The sequence below is a fragment of the Diceros bicornis genome, chromosome 24, assembly GCF_020826845.1.
Source record: "Diceros bicornis minor isolate mBicDic1 chromosome 24, mDicBic1.mat.cur, whole genome shotgun sequence".
NCBI classification, from domain to species: domain Eukaryota; kingdom Metazoa; phylum Chordata; class Mammalia; order Perissodactyla; family Rhinocerotidae; genus Diceros; species Diceros bicornis.
The window spans coordinates 20,761,272-20,781,064 of record NC_080763.1 but is presented as its reverse complement, the minus strand read 5'-3'; the positions used below and the strand labels follow the sequence as shown (position 1 = coordinate 20,781,064).

At 50.1% G+C, this 19,793-nt stretch overlaps 1 protein-coding gene across 7 annotated transcripts in view; it reads right to left on the bottom strand.

Annotated features, from left to right (window-relative positions):
- RGS6 (regulator of G protein signaling 6) overlaps window positions 1-19,793 on the bottom strand; it is a 174,189-nt gene that overhangs the window by 8,196 nt on the left and 146,200 nt on the right. For 4 of the 7 annotated variants that reach the window (XM_058567939.1, XM_058567941.1, XM_058567942.1 and 1 more), the window contains 3 exons: window positions 16,357-16,446; window positions 12,491-12,544; window positions 942-1,008 (listed from right to left, as the gene is read on the bottom strand). In XM_058567939.1, the coding sequence (XP_058423922.1) occupies window positions 942-1,008; window positions 12,491-12,544; window positions 16,357-16,446 (211 nt within the window). Of the gene's footprint in view, window positions 1-941; window positions 1,009-11,002; window positions 11,060-12,490; window positions 12,545-16,356; window positions 16,447-19,793 lie in introns of those variants that run through there. The other 3 variants (XM_058567943.1, XM_058567944.1, XM_058567938.1) reach the window with 2 other exon arrangements.

Here is a 19,793-nt window from a genome sequence, read left to right as displayed (position 1 = left end):
CCACGGGGACTCTAATTTCACCTTCCTAAGGGCACCTCTTATCTCCTACAAACACATTTACCCAAAACAGGCCCATTGGTTGGGGTCCTTGGTTAAGCCAGCTGCCCAGGCAGAGCCTAGAAGGCACAGCCCCCATGGCCCAAAAGCATAATCTTTCTACGAATGTCCACGTCTATTTGGAAGCATATGCAGAGGGCCAGCACACTTCTCTCTCCTCTCTACCACCAGGAGTGCAGGTCAGCAGGCATTTATCAGACATGTATTTCTAACCTGAAAAACTGCAGCAGGGTCAAGCAGCATTTTCAAGAGATCTCTGGATAAAACTTGGGTGGATGGAATTCCTAGGCACAGAGAACCTTCCTACTCTCTTACAGCCCTGTCATATGTTGCTGCGATGCTTTTGGTCCTTGTGGGATAGCAGATGGGTGGTTCCCCAGCCCCCTTCTCCCCTGGTGGTCTAGTATGCAGAAATGTGAGATTTCCAAGTGTCCTGTAGGACTTGGCCCTGGGCCACACAGGAAGGGTTATGGAAGCTGTAACCAGGAGACGAAGCCTAAGGATGCTGCTCTTGGGTTTAAAAGCATCCTGAAAGGTAGTGTGCATTTTTATCCTGTTCTGCTAGAGGTCCAGGAGAAGCGAGTTACAGGATCAATACCTAAAGACATTATTTGCACATTGCCTCTGGGACGAAGGACTCATCTCAGCATCATTTCTGGACCCCTCAATTCCTTGTTTCTTAGGAGGGAAAAACTATGGGTGCAAAAATGAGCACACCAAAAATGGGTGCCATTGGCTGTCTGTGGAACGAGAGTGTGAGAACAGGAGTGGTGGGTGGAGATGAGGCCACGGACAAACAGATCATGTCTTCCAGATTTTGGAGCACCTTCTGTGAAGAAGGATCCCAAAGAAGGTTAGAGAGTGCGGACGCCGGGATCACTCACCCACTGCTGGAAGGAAGCCACCTCGGGGGTGAAATGCAGCGGCCATTCTGACTCTGCGCCAGCAGCACTGGGCAATTGTGTTTTTAGGAAGGGAAGTGAAGAATAACTTATCCAGCTGAAACCATGAAGACCTGTGGCTTAAGGGAGCCCCTGCCCAGACATGCATACAGCTGCAGCAGGCATGCAATCCATGCATGGGCACATGCAGGTCTGCAGCGTATGTTACACATGTACCATACACTGAACACGGAGGCGTATATCAGGCAGGCAGCATATGCACCTGTGTATATAGCTGTGCACACGCTTATGTGCATGTTTACACTGCAGGCACTTACATAAGCATCTCATGCAAGGTGCATAAGCAACCACGTGACTGGCTGTAGAGTTTTCTATCAGGCTCTAAAAGAGATGCCAATCTTTGACAAACACTGCAAACTTAAAGCATTTACTTTAAGATACGTATATAAAACCTGGATTCTCCCCAGGAAAAAGCCATTTGTGCCAGTGGAAATGGCCTCTCTGCTTCTGTTTCTGTCAACACCACAAGCAGTAGGAGCGTGCACCCCAGGGGTCTGGTTTACGGGGGATTTCAAAGCATCCCCTGCCACTTGCTTCTGACTCTTCCAACAACCCCACTTTGTAGTATGTGGTTAAAAAACACAAGCCTTTGTTTATCTGGCAGATGGAGCAACCAGACTGAGTGAGGCCGTATTGCTCAGGGTGGCTCCGGGCAGGCAGACAGCTGAGAGGTGAGGGTTTCTGGGAATGAGGCTCCTGCGTGCAGAGCGCTGCATCTGGAGGATTGGATTTCATGCTCTTATCAGGGGGAGAACCATCCCTGGTCTGGGTCTGGACGCAGGAGGCATCTTATGGTCCTGCACCTCAATAGGGGGGCAAATGCCAGATTCTGACAACTATGTCCCATTTTCTGGGTGGCTCTCTCCACCTCCTAGAACCACACAGCTACAAGCCCCTCAGCTCCCACACCTTCCTGGGAAGTGCTTAGGGGCCCCAAGAAACTGACCACAGGGCATACGCTGGCCTGCGGGGCCCCACAGTCCTGCCATTCCCAGGGGAAGTGGAGAAACTGGCTCTCTGAGTCAACTTTAAAAAGAGGCCAATAACAATAGCTACCATTTATTGAGTAGTTCCATGAGCTGGTCACTATATTAAATAATTGTGCTTTGCACACATTGTCACATATGAGATACCCACGTACTCATCCTCAATTGCAAAATAAATACAAAGATACCTACCTCACAGAATATTGTTGGAAATTAAATAATGTAATAAGAGCTACGCATGGGCTGCAAATAACATCATCATAATGAAAATAATAATACGAAGCGCTACACTTGAGCACATACACTACAAACACTGTGCTGAGCACCTTAGGTATTTTTTCCCACTTAATCATTTACTCTAAGCTCCCTTTTACAGATGAGGAAACTGAGGCTTAGAGGAGCTGCCCAAGTCACACAGCTAAGTGGCAGAGCTGGAGTAGAAGCAAAGTCCCTCTCAGGCCAAGCTCAGCATGACTTGGACGCCCACAGTGTGACACCGTGAGCCCCAAGAAACAGCCAATATGAGGTGGATAGATCGGATTCAACCGGGGCTGCCCATCTCTAACTTAGCCCATTTCTCTACATTCTGGTGGGCACTAAAGTGACGTTGTTCTCAGGGGGCAAAGACAGCAGGTCATCTGCAGTAGGGGAAGAGAATGCAACTGAGGGAAATGTCACTGCTAGTTTTCCAATGACATTTAACTCAGGGTGGTTGGTGCTGTTCAGTCACTCTCCAGAGAGCTGGCTACCGACAAGGTAAGAAGCAGTCTGGATGGCTCAGGGCAGGCAGCCATGAGGGGCCAATCTGGGGCCTCTCAAAACACACTCCTGCTGGAGCAAGACACACCTCGCTGTGCAGTCATCCGTGTAGTCCTGGGGAGTACGGAAAGGAAGGGGACGTGACACCAAATCTGAACAAAGCTGCTGAAGGGCAGGTCAGGGACTCTGGGGCCACCACCCCACCCACACCCCTTCCTGGGGATCCTTCTCATAATGTCCCACAGATCTAGAAACAATTCAGGAAAGCTATGATTGAGGGCTGGCAAATCCTGGGCTCTGAGGCTGTGTCATTACCAAGGAAACCTCCATCAAGCCTATGGCCACTGGAGAGTGATCACTCACAAATGCTAATGGTTGACTGTTTTACATATTTAGAATTATGGATGCCCTGGAACCTTCCGGTATCGTCCAGGACAGGAAACTCATCAGAATTTCCTCACTACTTTGCTGCAGATTACAAGGTTGGGTTGAGTTTTGCACTGGCTGCTCCATCTCCATTTCCCAACTTAATCTGCTATGATGTAAAGGCCAGGCCCTCGATCCTTGCTTGACAGCCTGTCTTTTCCCATTAAGCATGGGGGTTCAGATGTACCATGCTCTTGGTGCAAATGAGAAAGGCCAGGGGCAGGGTGTAAAATGGTTCTCCAACCCTGTGAAAAAGTATAGGTGCTCTTGGGATTCCCAGACCTCTCTCTCCCCTACCTCTTATATCTAGCACCAATTGTGCCTGACAGAGTTTTAAAGGACTGTCTGAGCGAACGTGGTAACAATCAACTCTGACTGCGTTTTCCTTTGTTTTAAAAAAATGTCTTATTAAAACTTTGCTGACTTCACCGGGATCGCCATGTTTAATGAGAGGCCTCAAAGAATTTGAAAGCAAGAGATGAAGAGAGGAAAAAAGCCATGAGCTGTAATCACCATAATTATACAATCCCATGATGAGTTGAAAGCAGCCCTGGCCAGGCCCGAGAGAGGAGGGGGTGTCGTTTGCAATCAGGTCGGTCCTCAGGACAGCTGGCAAGAATGTGACACGAGAACCCTTCCCTTCCCAAGTTGGGTTGAGCTGAAGATGAGTCCTTGAGGCAGGGCCCAGGAGGAGGGGGCTCAGGGAGGGCACTTTCTCCTCTGTCTCTGGTGCCAGCTTGCCCACCTGGACTCTACGACTGGCATTGGGTAGAGGCAATTGGCTTTATCATCTTTTCTGCTTTCAACAAAACACCCTTTCTGGATGGGAACTATGACAGGCCACGCTTTCTCCTACGCAGAGCCAGGGCGCACCACGCACACGCCCACCCCGGCTGTGCTCAGCGCCTCCCTGTGCCAACGGGCGCCCATGCCCTCCGCTCGCTGACTTCCTCTCAGGCATTCAGGGGAGAGAGCCCTGTTGCCCAGAGCTCAGCTGCAGCAGCAGCAATTGGCTTAAAAAAACTCCGAAACAACAGGCAAGGATGACATGTGCAGGGCAGTAATTCTACTCCTTGACAGTTTCCCTTGCTCTGACTGTGTCATCATCTGACTTTTTCTCCCTCAAGGCAGAGTCTAATCTGACTCTTGGCTCCCTCTCCTCCAGTCTCAGCAAACTCCCTCCATATGATCCATTCTCCTTTTCCACAGCTTATTTATAAACCGCAGAATAAAAGGCAGTAGAATCCATTTAACAAATATTTAATGCATCGTAGGATTCCAGCTGGAAGAGATGATGGAAGCCAATGCAGAAATTTTCCCTACAATGTCCTTGGCCATTCAGCTTCTGAACATTTCCAGGGAGCTCACTGCTCCTCGAGGTGACAAATTCCATTGTTGGGAAGTTGCTACTTTAGAATATTCTTCAGTAGAGTGACCCTCCCCATATCCTCTACCCACGTGTTCTAGCCTTGCCTAGAGCTATCCAGAAAAGTCCACTCACTCGGGAAGACAAATACAAATATATCTCACTGTGGTTATCAAGTCTCCCTAGGGCTGGACATCTTTATCTACTTCAGTCTCAGCTGACATGGCTTCCAGAGTCCCCAGTTATTCTCCTCTGAGTTTTCTCTAGTTTGTGAAAGTTCCTGATAAAATGTGGGGGCTTAGAACCAAGACTCAACACAGTCTAGAACCACACAGAAAGCAGTGACACACCTGTCTCTTCTGACCATGTCGTTTCTGTCATTGCAGCCTAAAGTTGCTTCTGTTTTTCAAAAAATGCAATTGCATCTTCCTTTTGCTTATATTAAGCTTGCAGTCAACTACAACTCCCAAATTTTTTTTACTTAAATTACAGTGAAGGCTATGAATGTTATCCTGTGTTTGTGGGACTGAATTATCTTTAACAAATTTTATCTGGTTAAATTTTATCTAGGTGTTTTTGACCCATCATCCCACCTGAAGGAGATAATCTTCAAATATAATTCCATTATCTACCAAATGAGCAATACCTTCCAGATTAGGATCTTTGAATCTGATCTTCTCAGCTCCCCTGCAGTATCCCATTTAGCATTCTGCTTCATAGCAACGTTTCACAGATTGTTTCTACGTATGCATTTGTATCCCGCCCTCCTTCCAGAATGCCATGCTTCCCAAACTCGGTTTGAACACACTCATTTGCTGCTTAAAAAAAGGGAAGACTCCCAAGTTGTCTTCACCAGGAGCTCATTTTCGGGGGAATGCCATGGCAGTCTTACTTCTCAGCCTTCCAAGTCCTTAGACCTTGAGCTCTTTGACTTCTCTCTGTTTGGACACAGGCAGAGTTGGGTCTCTCCCTGACCTTGAGTTTGGCAGCTTTGTCCCCACCTAAGTTCCTGTTCTTCCAAAGCCTGACTAACGCCCGGAGGTTTCTCTCTCCTGCCCCTTCAGTGGTACCGCTGCTCCCCCTGGCAGGACTGAGGCGGATCCCGTCCTCTGCAGAAGTGGCTGTCTTGTCCCCTGAGATATCTGCACTTCCCGCTGTTCATTCGGCTGAGGGCCCTGCAGTCACCTTCAGCCTCTGCCTTCCTACTGGACAGATGAAAGCCCATAGCCATTCCCATGTGGCCGCCTGGGGACAGGCGCCAGAAGTCTGACTGCACAAGTGACAGGGAACAGGTTGAAATCCCACAACCCCATCAGCCACTTCTCAAGTGAGAGCTCCTTCTAGAAGGACGTCTTTCCTGAGTGGGGGGTGGGAGGAAGGCTCTGTTATGACAGAGGGCTGCAGGTCACCTCCCGAAATAGCTCCCCGCCTGGCACATACGTCCAGAGTTTGCCCCCAGCCTGCCTTGCGGGAGACTGGCAGGGTATTCGATTTGGATCCGAATCAGTGGCTGTAAACACACAGCTGTGCCTTTCTGCCTCATAGGAGTTTGATTTTCACTTGACTGCTCGGCACACTGGGGTCTGGGGAAGGCAGGAGAGGGACCGGGTGGGGGGAGAGTGAGGGCTGGGAGAGGAGGAGGCGGGGAGCAGCCTCCTCGCCTGCTCACCCCCGTGTCGGGAGGCTGAGTCACCGCTGCGTTTTTTCTCTGAGGGGGCACTCACGGGGAGGGCATTTTTGGCTGATTTTGGTTGACAGGTTGAACCTTCAGCTGCAACAGCTGGGGATTCCTCCTTCCAAGAGAAGTGGCAGGGTCTAGGGCTGAGTGTCTCAAAAATGACAACCTCCGACCCTTTTTGATAAATAAAAATCTCAGCCTTTCCCAGAGTTTCAGAAAGACCTCCCCATCCCCCACCATGGAGAATCACTGTATCACTTCGTCTTTTCCGTATCCCACCAGTCAAACTGATGCAGTTGTCATACATTTTATAGTTTGTTTATAAAAAATAGACTTTAACATTTCCATTTTCCAGCTACAAAATTGTAATATTAAATATGCTTTTTCAAACTTCACTTGGAGCCAAGATAGAGAGAGAGAGAGAGAGAGATACCAGAGGAGACTTAACCTACCACTGACTGTCAGGATAACGCGGACTTTCCTAACCTCTCTTGCCCAGCTCTAAGAGAGGTTGGCAAGCTGGCCTGGAGTTCTCCAGGGAACTGGAAAGTGTAGTAGGAGGTGAGCAGCAGTGTGATGCTCACATTTCATTCCTTCCCATGCCCCACAATGCACTGGGCAATCTGGCAGCACCCACACTGGAGCCCACCCTTCTGCCTAGCTGACCTCACGCCCCCACCTCCCAACTCACACCAGGCTGGGCGTCCATCCCAGAAGGGCGGGGACTGCAGAACTGGCAAGATTGACAGGATGTGTATTGCTTACCCTGTTCTTTGTGACTTCTCCCTCCCTGCCCTCCTCGGGTCACAGTGTCTGAGGGAGCCCTGAGCAATGGAGGGAGCAGGCTTGTGGCTTAGGAAGACTGCAGCATTCTTAGTTCTGCAGGGGCTTTACCCTCAAATCCTTGTGGAAGGATTTTAAATCCACACCCAACTCAATTCTATCTGCGGTTTATTTCCCTGGCCTCCAAGGCTGGCAGCCATTTCCTGGGCAGGAAGGCAGTCCCTCTCTCATTCTGAAGGATGATTAGCACAACTCAGACACCTCAGGATAGAAAGAAGACAGACTTATAGAACACTCCCAACTGGAAGAGTCCGTAGAGATTATCTAGTCGAGCCTCTGTACGTAGGAGAAACCCTCAGAGAGAGCTAGTTATTTGCATGAGGTCACGGGGCAAGCAAGCTGAGGCTGGAAGCAGGAGCCGCTCTGCGTGGGGGCAGCTAAGTTGCACAGAGTCCCAGGAGAAGTCTTCGCCGCTCGAGAGAGGTGGGTTTTCATGCTTTCCCTCCTGAATACTACTATGGAAGTCCACCTCCATCTCCAGGCAGGCTAGGCTGTCACTACTGCTGGATCTCAGGGCTCTGAGATGGAGAGGCTGGCACTATGGTCTGTGACCCAGTGGTCCCAAAAGGGCCTAAGGACTGTTTGCAATAGAAACCAACTTTGTTTAAAGATTTTTAGCCAACTGTCCCTTGCTGGAGGCCCGAAAGGATTTTTTCAACTGCGGTCAAAGCCCTCTGGGGCTCTTCTGAGTCTAGGTATTTGAGAACTTAGTCCACCAGAGTGCATGGCAGTTCCCAGCACATGCTGAGGGGGAGGGGGAACAAGCTCCTGGGGGAGGGAGCTGCTAACGCCCAGGTTGGCTGAGCACCCTGGTTGTCTGCCCTCTGTCTCACCTGCCAGGAACCTCAGGCTTCCACTTCCAGTTCAGCACCTGGGCCTGGAGCTGGGGGTTTCTTCCTGCAGAGCTGGCTGGAAGGGGGAGGTGAGCTGCTGACTTTTTAGCTCTCTAGCTTTTTCTTGGCTTTTGGCCGGAGAGGGAGGAAAAGGAGAGAGAGGGAGGGGGAGAGGGAGGGTGGGTGACAGCTGGCTCCCGGAGCTTCCTGGTCTCCATCTGACTTTCCTGCTGCATTCCTTGGCAGGCAGGACAGAAATGCCTGTCGAGGAGATGCCACTCAGCACATGCCAAGGCTCCCTCAGCTCCCGGCCCTTGCTGTTTCAATTTCAAGGAGCACCTTGACAAAGCTCCACTGCGATGAACACCTGGTCCTCTTCTCCATTCTCCTCTGTGGCTTCCAGTGCTTGCTCAGGCACCAGCATCCCCATTTCCCATCCTTAGAGCCCAAGGCTACAGCTGACAAGCCTCTCAAGAGGGCAGCTGAGGCTTCAGCTGAGCTCCTAGGCACAGGTGTCCAGGGAGGCTGATGCCACCATCACTCGGGGCTCCCACGTCTCCTAATTTAAGTCCGTCACTCCACAGAACTGTACACAAGATGCAGAGGACTTTTACTAGCTTCTCCTCCCCATGGTGGAGATCTCATCAGATGGCTTCGGCCACCATCCAAAAAGGAACAATCATATTGCTGCTGTTGAGCCTTGGCTAAAGGCCCTTTGCTTCCTCTCGCCCTCCTCCCATGCATCCCCCTGGTCCTCTATGTCAGAGGCAGCCCCTGATGAGGTCCTCCTCACTTTGTGGTTGACCCTGAAGGAATGAGCATGCCTAAGAGCGAGCAGGGGGACAGAGAGCCCTGCTCTGGCCACCCTCATACCCTCATTGTCATCTGTCAACTGCAAAACCAGGAAGACAGGAGAGAACGGCAGACTGGTGGGTGCTGAGCATTAGGAAGTGGTCTTTAGTGAGAGAAGCCCCCCCGCCCCCCACAGTCAGTAATGCCTGGGACTTCCCACCAAAGAATCAGAAGGAGAGATGGAAGGTGATGCAAAGGCAACCCACAACGATGAGCCAGATGTTTCCCACTGTGGCTCTCATGTTTTACAGCCATTGTGAAAGGAAGATTCCAGTGGACAGGACTAGGGAAAGACAGGCTCCATGCATGGACCTGAGGTCATATCTGGGCCACCCACCTCTTGAGAAGCTGCTATGTATTACAGCTCTTCCTGAGACTGGGGCTCCTCGGACCAGGGCCACCATGTACAGTGGTGTGAGTCATTCACTGCACAAGGGCAGCTGAGGGCCAAGTAGGGGCTGAAATCCAGTTTACACTTTGCTTTGCCAGCTGGGCATCTGTAGGGCTGGCCCATCAGAGCGAGTCCTGTTTTATGTTCTCAATAAAGGTGCAATACGGGCTAGTTGTACCATGTCAAGGACTTTCAGTTATGTCTGGTTCTGAACCTGGGCCCTCCCTGTCAAATCTGCAGGGCTTTCTGCAGGCTCTGTGGCTCTAGTCCACCAAACTACACCATTCTTGGCACAGCATATCCCCTGATATTTGCTCTGATACTCAAGTTCTGGGTAACTCAGAATGAAACTTCCATTGGAAGGAGAAGCTCGTACAGCACTGTCTCTGTTGGGGATTGCAAAGCCCCTTCTACACGCGAACTAGCAGAGCCCAGCGGCTTCCACGGACCACAGTAAACTGCTCCCTAGGATCTCACGTACAAGGGGGCACTTGTGGCCTTCAACAGATAATCCCTTCATGTCACGAGACACCTTGAGACTTAGCAAGAACAATTTGCTTTCTCCAAATGTTCCTCCCTTAAAGAAAGGACACTGCCATGGGAGAAATTCTGTATTCAGATTAAGTCTCTATAAGAAGCTAGCTGACTGAGTGAAGCAGCCACCTAGATCAACATTTCTTGCCACAAATTTGTCCTAAATGGCAGCTGGTCTCACATCCTTGGTCTATGAGCTTCCCAGCTTCACGCCTCCATTTTTCCATTATTAGCCCCATGACATGGATGGTCTTTTTACACATACTTCCCAGCACCATGAGAATGCCACTGAACTAGATTTTCATTGAGTTTTATAGTTTTCAGTGTGTAGCAGGTGAAATACCCATGTAGACCTTCTTTTAGAGAAACCAAGCACTATATGTATATTCTATCTAGAAAATGGCTATTAAATTGCAAGGCGTATTGGTTGGTTGGTTAATTCTGTTTCAATAGAACACTGGGCGGCTGAGACCAGTTCTTGGGTTCCAGCCTCAAGTACTCTGAGAGTTGACACTACAGCCATGGGCCATTTCCTCAAACTCAGTCACATCTTGTGGGCATGTGGTGTTACTCAAGCACAAGGAGCATGGACGGATCAATGCAAATCCATCTCCATCTCCACCACTGGAACCAAATATCAGAAAGTACCACCCATTAGAGTCTTCATAAAAGAACAGCAGGGACTTAAGGAAATATTTTTTTTTTTGAAGTTTGGGCCTTTTATTATATAGATGCTAAAAATCTCAGATTTTTCTCCTTCAGCCAGTCCTGAAAACAACTCTGGAAGTTCTCCCAAGTGCATACTTCAGACCCTTGGAAGGTGTCTGGTGCTTTCTTGTTCCAAACACTTTGTTAACAGACCTTGGAGAATCATTGAACCAATACCACTTCTGAGATGAATGGACATCAATAAATGCTCTTCACAGAGCTTCATCGAGATCATACTTGCCTTTCTGGACACCCACTTCTCATGAACAGCAGCCTGGAGATGTTTGGACATCTTGTCTGAGTACCATGCTTCCTCTCTCACACCCTCAGACATGCAGTCAACCTGAAGGGCCTCTAATGGGCTGTGGGGGTTCTGCTTTCCTGCAGTTTGCACCTGACAGTCTAAGTTGTCTCACTACACACTAGGCTTGTCAACAAAATCCCTAAACATTCTCCACCCGCAGCACCCAGGCCTCAAAAGAGACAGGGAGGCCTGTGCTTTCACTGCTCTCTATTGGGCCATAAGGGGTGAAGGAACTCCCATAGGTCTTGCCTCTGACAGCCTGTGGCACCTCCTTGGTGTGTGAAGCCACGTGGCCACGGCAAACTAGCTATTAAGACAGACAAGAGACCAGCAGGCCTTGCATTCTGCAAGTTCTGACCTCTCACGTGGAAAGACCATAGAGAGGGAAGACCAAGGAAGAGAAGGGATGAGTACCCATATTGTAATTGCCACCACTAGAGTTATTGTGATGTTTACATTTAGCAAATTCAAAATAATGTTTAAATTCAATTAAAATGTATCAAGCTATGATAGGTAAATGACTAGGTTGCTTTCAACCCAGAATTCTTAGGTTTTATGTTAAAAGGATGAAATAAAGATACGAATCACATCGTAGTTAGGTTTTTACAAGAACTTTCCTCTTCAACAGAGGGTGTGAAAAAGGCCAAGTCAGCATCAGTGGGTTTCGACCCTTTGAGAAGGCAAATTTGGCCAGTTCCATGCGTGGGATCTCTGCTCCCTGGCTGCCATCTTGGTTCCCTCTGGTTTGATGTTAACAGTGCAGTCTGGGCCCCATGAACTCAACAGCTGGGTTTTGATGAGTAAGTGAATGAGCAGGATTGAGTACCTCTTGTGCACCAAGCCCTATGCTCAAATCTTGCAGAGAACAGCATGGAGGGGGGATGGGTCTGCTCTTTTACAGACCACAGTACAGAATCTCCACCATGCGCCACAGGAAGACCTACTCCTTCAGCACTGTCACCTTGACCATGGGGTCTCCTCTGCACCACAGTGTGGGTCTCTACCACCCTCTAAGCTGGGTGTGCATGGGGATAAGGCCACCTTCCTGCAAGGACGGTGAACCTGTATCCTAACTTTACTCCCTTTATCAGAATCATGGCCTGGGGAGCTTGACCAGGCCTGGCCCCTGGGAGCACAGGGACAGTACAAGGACGTGTTTCTCCCTCCACCGCAAGGCTACTGCCCTCCTTCCCTGTCACACTACGCAAATGAGGCTGACAGGGGGCTGTAAAGAATGAACTCATGCAGAGGCCACCAACACACGCGCCAGCTAGACCACATCGCCAGAACCCATGCAGCACGGCCGCCTTCTGCACATGCAAAAGCCGCCTACGCAGCAGCAGCAGCTCACGACCCACTCCCACGTGACTGCCAGAGTTCACAGAGGGAAATTTGGAATTTTTTCTTTTTTAGATGAGCTACAGTTCTGAGCCAATTTATTTCATGGTACAGTTCGATGGCTTTCTCCCTGGGCTGCTGCAGAAGATGCACAAACCGCGCAGCCCCCAAGGCAGCGGGGTCCTTCCTCCTCAAAGCCCCGAACAGAAGATCAAAGGCGAGGCCTGAGGCTGGGCGGTCGTGTGTGCACCTTCTGCAGAGGGAGCCGCTGGGTCTTTTGCAAATCCAGCCCTCAAAGAGAAGCTGCAGACACTCGCAAAAGAAAGAGGGGGTGTCGAGGGGGAAAGCACTGGACTCCCGCCCACCCCAAAGGAAACGACAACCAAAAAAAAAAAATGAAGAAAAAGAAAAAAACAAAAGAAACGTCGAGGGAAAAAAACCAGCTGAACTTACCACGCTGCGAGTGAACTTTTCTAAGGAAGTTCTACGACCTTGCTCACTTTCTGGCTTTAGGAAAAAAAAAAAGGTAGGGAGAAAAATACAGAAAAAAAAAATCTTCAGCTTACATGTGGTTTCCAAACAGCAGCAGCGGCAGCTAATGAACAAAAACAGAAGCAAAACGGGGCGGAAAACGGGGAAAGAGGAGCAGCCAGCACTGTATGCGAGAGTCAAGGGGAGAGACAGGAAACAGAAGCCCCCAGGAAATGGTGCTGCCCCCTTGGAGCAGCGAGGAGAGAGGGGCGCACTTCTCCTTCTCCAGGGGGCCATTAAGCGTGCTTCAGGGCTCAGAGGGGGCCACCGCAGCCTTGCATGGGGCCCACAGCCAGCGGTTTAGAGCTGCCTGCTCACTGCTTTCCGCGGGCCATGCCCATGTGCAGGAGCCCCCGGTTGGTTGTGTCCCTGAGGCCACAGGCAGCCATCTGGGGGCCCCAGGTGGTGACACAGAACACAGACTTGCTCTGAGGGCCCATGGGGTGTATAGGGGATGCTGATGAGACATTAGGACGTGGCCGCGGGCGAGATGAAGTTATCAGCTCCTCCATGAGTCTGCGTAGGACTTTCTCTGAGATTTTCCTGCCCAGACGCAGCCAGGAAGTTTGCTAACTTCAGTGACTTCCTAATGGCCCTCTGATGACTCTCGTTCTGGGTCCTTAGAGCAAGGAGGGTCTCCCATGTCCTGTGCAACGACACAGGGTCTTGGGTCTCAGAAGGAATGTTCTGGACAGAAAGCGCTCTCAGTGTCCAGGCAGGCCTTCCACAGTTGACTCAGGGCAGATACAGGAAGCTCGGGAACCTCCCTGGGCCCTCTTAGCCGAGGTGCCATGGACAGGGGCAAGAGGAGGCAGAGCCCTTGCATCCCCTCAGGCCTCGCCGTTTCCTCTACTGGAGGAGGAGAGGGTGTGGCATGCACCCAACCCATCCCCGAGTTTCCAACCTGCGGGAGTTTCGGGCGACAATTACATCCCAAATACCTGCCAGTTTATCCTGGAGCCCTGTGCCAGGGTCCTGAGCCTGAGATTGGGAAATTCAGAGAGTACACACACTCACATGGACACACACACACACACACACACACACAGAGCAAATAAACAATGGCTATTAGGGAGCTGAAGAAGCAGCCAGGTGTCTGTGGGTCTGCAGGATGTGCTGGAAGCAGAGGGGGCAGGCGAAAGGCAGCCATCTGCCTGTGTGGACCAGGTGGGAGGGCTTCCTTGACAGTCGTGCCCCCGTCCCCTCCGCTGGCTGCCAGGAGATAGGATGTTGCAGAAGGAAAAACACGACAAAAACGACACACCACCACAGAGCCAGGCTGGTCTTTCTCCTTGTGCTAGGAATGGAAGGATCTAGGCTTGGCTCTGGGTACCGTACCAAGTCTCCACTCTGCGGACAGCAAGACTCAGCTTCAAGCCAGTGGGCAGCCCAGGTGGCATACATTTGGCTCAAGTCAGGCCAGTCCTAGGCCCTGCAGCTAGCATTCTGTGTCTATCATTCTTGTCCTCTGGCTACTGAGTTGCTGCTCACAGAGGATAGCCACCCACCTGACTCATTCGGGTTCCTCTGCCTCACACAGGCCCTCCATGCTGCCCCGGAAAATCATCATCACTGGTACTTAATTGTCCTGGAGGAGCCCTCAAAACCCAGCTCACCTACCCCTTGAGAGCCTGGTTCATCAGAGCAACTAACCTTAGCTTTGAAAATGTTATGATAGAGGATGAATTGGGGGTGAAGGATCAGAAGGCTGCACTTCCAGACTTCATCAGGCACCTTTCTCAAAAGAAAAGCTAGGCCAATTCATATCCCCTCTCTTAGCTGGAGGTTGTGACTCACATACCTTTTATGACCTTGACATTTCTATCACATGGTCAGCCCCTCCCTGACATCAGAAGATACTCTAGGCCTACCTGCACGTGCCGAGTTACCCATCCAATCCACCATACCTGGAGACTCTCAGGGAGAAAGGGAAGAAAAGGTAGGTTTGTCACTGTTTTTCGAAACAATTAACCCCTGAATATTGAAAGGGTGTTGGCATCTGCAAGGGCTTTCTGCCACAAGAACATCCCTTAATTTAGGGGCTGGGAGGATAAATACAATGAACTTCATTTGTAACTTTTCACAGAAAGGTCCATGGTTCCTTCCTCACTCAAGTGACCTCCTCTGAGAAGTTTTCCTCTTCTGGGAGGACCTACAGGCACAGGTATCTCAGCCTCACTCCCTACGCTGGGGTGCATTTTCCCTTTGTGCTCAAACCCACAAGAAGACTGAATGGCCTCTGGCTTCTTCTGGGTGTGTAGATAGGTCCAGATTGGTCAGACTGCTAGAACCTCAGAATTTCCCAAATTGTGATCAGTTCAGGGTCTTGAGCCACAAGAAGTAAGGAACACTTACTTTGACCTTCTCCCCTGAGGTCTGGGCTGGAGATACCAAAAGTCTCCATAATCTTTCTTGAAAAATTGGGCATGAGAGCCATTAGCGGGGGTGTCAACCCCCTCCATCAGAGCCCCTCCACCTACGTCCTCCAGCAAGGGAGCTCGCAAAGGCCAGGCTTCACACGTTCCATCATAGTAGGGACGCCTGATGGAAGGCGTGGAGGCAACCAAGAAGGCTGGTTCCTGACAACCTGGGCATTCCAGAAGTCCTTTTTCCTTTCTCAGACTCTCGGGGATGTTCTCAGGGCTACCTAAGAGCAGGAGAGCGAGATATACATGCTCTCCTAGACCCTGGAGTTATGTGGCACCAACCAGATACGCAGACAGGAGCCTGGCACATGAGGCTGACAGTACACAGAGAGAAGGGCCACGTGGCTGAGAGAGGCAGCCCAACAGAGAGTGTGTCGATGGACAACCACATGCTTGGGGACTGGGGTTGGGAAGCCGAGAGCAGAGAAGAAAGGGATACGCATGTTCCTAAGTGGCACGTCATGGAAGTCGTGGAATTTGGTGCAAAGAGAGCCACATTCAGCCATACCTGGGCCCCAGATCAGAGCTGAAAAGTGCAGAGGGTTTGCAGGCATGCTGGGATCATGAGCCATCTCTCCTGCCTCCCCTTTCCCTGATCCCATGCCCCTCCCAGCTCTTCCTTCCCTCCTCCCAGAAATCCAGCTGAGTCCATCCCTGCTTCAGTCTCTCCTCACCGCCTGCACGTGGAGGGTCCCTGGGCCTCAAAATCCAGACTCCAAGGGCTGCAGGGAACCATGACTTAATTCTAAGCGGAGGAGGAAGAAGGAGCTAGGATGCAGTTACTTCTTGGTTAAACGAAAAGGGGAAGACTGTGGGGCAGGTGAGGGAGATTAAGGGGGTGTCAAGGAGGGAACAATCCCAGGAAAGACTTCAGGTGCCAGATCGCCCCCTTGAAACTTATAAGGTTTTCTGTCCAATGAGGGGGCTGCCCTGGTCCTTGCCTCAGACTCCTCTCTGAGCTGGTCAGGGAGAAGAAGTCTGGGGGGAGGGCACTGGACTTTGCAGTGAGGGGCTCTCTCTGGTTTCCTAAGGGATCCACTGGTGTCACCGCCAGCCCTGTACTCCTGTGCTGAGCCACTGTGGCCTTAGTATTTGGTCACCCTGCCTGCTGTGGGCAGAACATGCAGACGTTAGATAACGGGGACCTGGAGACAGGATGCCACATCCTGGACCTTGGGGGTGGGCTGGGGTGGTGACAATCCTAATTGTCTTCCATTGGAGTGGGAGCAGATAGAGAAGGGAAAGAAGAAAAGAGAAAACAAATAAAACCCACGGGATGATATTTTCGTTTCACACCAGCAGCAAGCAGAAGGCAAGGGTCAACAGTGCTAAGAAAGGCAAGCCTGCCCTTCCCAAAGATACCTTCTTCTTGGCCAGCAGCAAGTCCTGGTAAGCATTTGACCGGAGGAAGCGCGCATAGCTGTCACTCTTCATCAGCTTGTAGATGTGCTCCTGGGAAGGAAGGAGGTGGGAAGACACAAGAAAGAACTGTCAACCAATGCCAAAGGGGATTACAACCCAACTGGCCACCGTTTTAGGAAAGAAACAAATGAACCAGTGTATGCTTGTATGTACCTAGAAAAACTTGCAACATGTTTGTTTTCCCCACTCAGAAACACCAAACAAAACACATTTTCTCTCTCAGAGTAAAAGATCCTTGAGGATCATGTCCCAGAGGCTTTGTAATTGGGCTTTGGTGCCATGTTGGGATGCAGTATTGCTTAATCACTAAAACCATAGGCACAGCAATGAGAAGGAACAAACTGTGGATGCACCCCACCATTTGGATGAATCTCAAGGGAATTGTGATGAGTGAAAAAGCCAATCCCCAGAAGGTTGTACACTGTACGATTCCATTGATATAACATTCTTGAAATGACAAATCATAGAAATAGACAACAGATTAGGGGTTGCCAGGGGTTGGGGATGGGAGAGGGGAAAGGAGGGAGGTGTGTCTATAAAAGACAATAGGAAGGATTCTCGTGGTGATGGAATGGCTCTGTATCTTTACACATCTTGCACATGTGATAGCGTTGTATAGAACTACACACACACACACACACACACACACGAAAACACGAGTACAAGGGAAGTTGGATCAACTCAGTGGATGCAGCTATGCCAACATCATGGCTGTGACATTGTACTCTAGTTTTGCAGATGTTACCATTAGGGGAGACTGGGTAAATGCTACATCTCTTTACCATTCCTTACAACTGCCTGTGTGTCTGGAAATCTCTCAAAATAAAAAGTTTAATTAAAAAACAAACATCGCGGGCAATGATGCAACTGGGTCAGTTGCGCATGTTGGGGCCGCCATCTTATCCTAGAAGGGTGTCCTTGGCGATCAGATCATGGGGCATGTGGGCAACTATGCCAGCCCTGAGGCTTACATTCAGGAGGGGCAGAGGCTGTGGCACGCTGCCCTCTCTTCTCCTGGGCTCCTAGAGGCATTTACATTCTGGCCTTGGCGATGAACTTCACCCTTGACTTCCAGCTAATTCCTGGAGCCTTGTGGGCCCTTCCTAACAGACCTGTCCTCACCAAGGGCAGAGAAAGCCTGGTTCATTATAAGAGGGAGCTTGTTGATTGAAAAAGGGTTATTTATCAGTTGAAATGCAACGCAGCTCAGTTGCACAGGAAAGCCTGGCTGTCCCAAGAAAGGACCCGTTTGGAGGGAGGGCAGGCTTTCACTAGGGAGGGTGAGATTGTTAGGCAGAGGCTGGCCTAGCAGAAGAAGCATCTTCCTGATGTATACTCATTGTTCACTCCATGAAGCTGGGCAAAGGCCCCCGTGCTCAGGGGACTGAAGAGATGCTCAGTGAGGAGAGAGTGCTCAGCTGAGCGACTGGACTGGTCATTAAGGACCTCTTCCTCGGGTACTCTTCCCAGGGAAGGGCACAGGAGGGGGAGGCAGAGACCTCTCCTCAGCTCGGGGGCACATTTTATTTTTTTATTTTTTTGTGAGGAAGATCAGCCCTGAGCTAACATCTGATGCCAATCTTCCTCTTTTTTTGCTGAGGAAGACTGGCCCTGGGCTAACACCCGTGTCCATCTTCCTCCACTTTATATGGGACGCCGCCACAGCATGGCCCGATAAGCAGTGTGTCGGTGTGCGCCCAGGATCCGAACCAGCAAACCCCGGGCCGCCGCAGTGGAGCACGCGCACTTAACCGCTTGCACGGGGGCACATTTTAGAGACAGCTGGCCAGACTGCTGTTGCATCCCAGAGGAATCTGGGGCAATGACAAGAGCTTGCCAAGACCCTCTTCCTTCTCACCTCCAAAGAAAGTGAAAGCAGAAAGCAAGAAACACGTCGGCCACACGTGGATCCCTCTCCGTCCCATCCTCAGCCGGACCACAAGCAGACCTGTCTGGGCATCAGCTTCATTCTTCCTCAGATGCCCCCATATTTACAAAAGCAGGGGTGCAACGCTACTAATGGGAATGGACCCACTGCAAGGAGCCAAGTGGAATTAAATAGTGGCTTGGATCTGGACCTACTTTCATAATCCAGATGTGTTCTGATTTCATACACTTAGAACATGCCTCACTAAGTATTTTCCTGCAAATTTCTGACAAAATCCAGCCCACTCTAGTTTAAGTTCCTTGGGGGAACAATATGTTTTAACCTCTCATATATGCATAGTGTCCAGCGCAGGGTCAAATGTTGGTGGAATTTACACTGTTTCTTGGTTCACCAAAATGCTTGTTTAATTCAACGTTCCCAAAGTTTGCAGGCTCGATATTTGTTTTGGTTTATTATGGGATCAATTCCTGCTCTCTGTATGGAAGGAGAGTGGGGATCACTCTCAGCTCAAAGGAATTCCATACGTGAGCATCTTGGCCCATCCCTAATGGCCTCAGAGCCCAGGCTGAGGTACATCATTGGTCTTTGTTTTCATTTGTTGTCTCTTTAAATTGTACCTAAATCTTAGGTACAAATGTTAACCCAGAGTAAAAATGACTCACTGTCTCCTCTTCTTGTCTCAGGCATCACCAACACAGCCAAGTGGCTCCTGACTCATCTGGAGAGGCCTGTTACTCACGCCTGGACCCTCTCCAAGGCTACAGGTCCCTGCCTCTTGTTCTGACTTCTTAGAGGAATCTAAATCCCAGGTATATCTCACAAAATCCCCCCCTGCTGCCCCAGAGCAGTAAGGAAACCTCTCCTAGCCCAGCACTTCTGGCCTTGGCAACAAATGTCACCCCCAATCTAGCTAATTTCTCCAGCCTCATCGTGGGTAGGAAAAGCCTGGTCCATTAAAAGAAAGAACTTATCAATTGAAAAAGAGCAGGATTAAGCAGAGGCCTAAACATCTAATCACAAAAATATTCAACAAATATTTATTGAGCATCTACTGGGTTCCAGGCACTGTGTTAGGCATTGAGATTATAGCCTGGACAAGACAGAAGAGGTCCCTGCTGTCATAGGGCTTAGATTCTGTCAGGCAAGATTGATGCACAAAGATAATAGACTACTACTGTCAAAGTCGTCTCAGGTCCGAGCCAGTACTTAATGTCGCTGGGCTCCTTGCAGTGGGCCCATTCCCATTAGTAGGGCTGCACTGTGCTTTTGTAAATATGGGGGCATGTTTGAGCTAAGGTTTACAAAGAAGAGGTGCGAGTACAGGTGCTATGAATTGGTGTAAATGGGATGAGCTATCCTGCCAGAGGTGGGAAATGGCTGTCTATCAACCAGAAGGATCCTCATCAAGGGAGGAAGATCTGAGCAGACAGAGAGAAACGTATCTCCTGATTCTGTTGGAACTGAGGGTGGGAGAGCCTGGTCTTTCCGC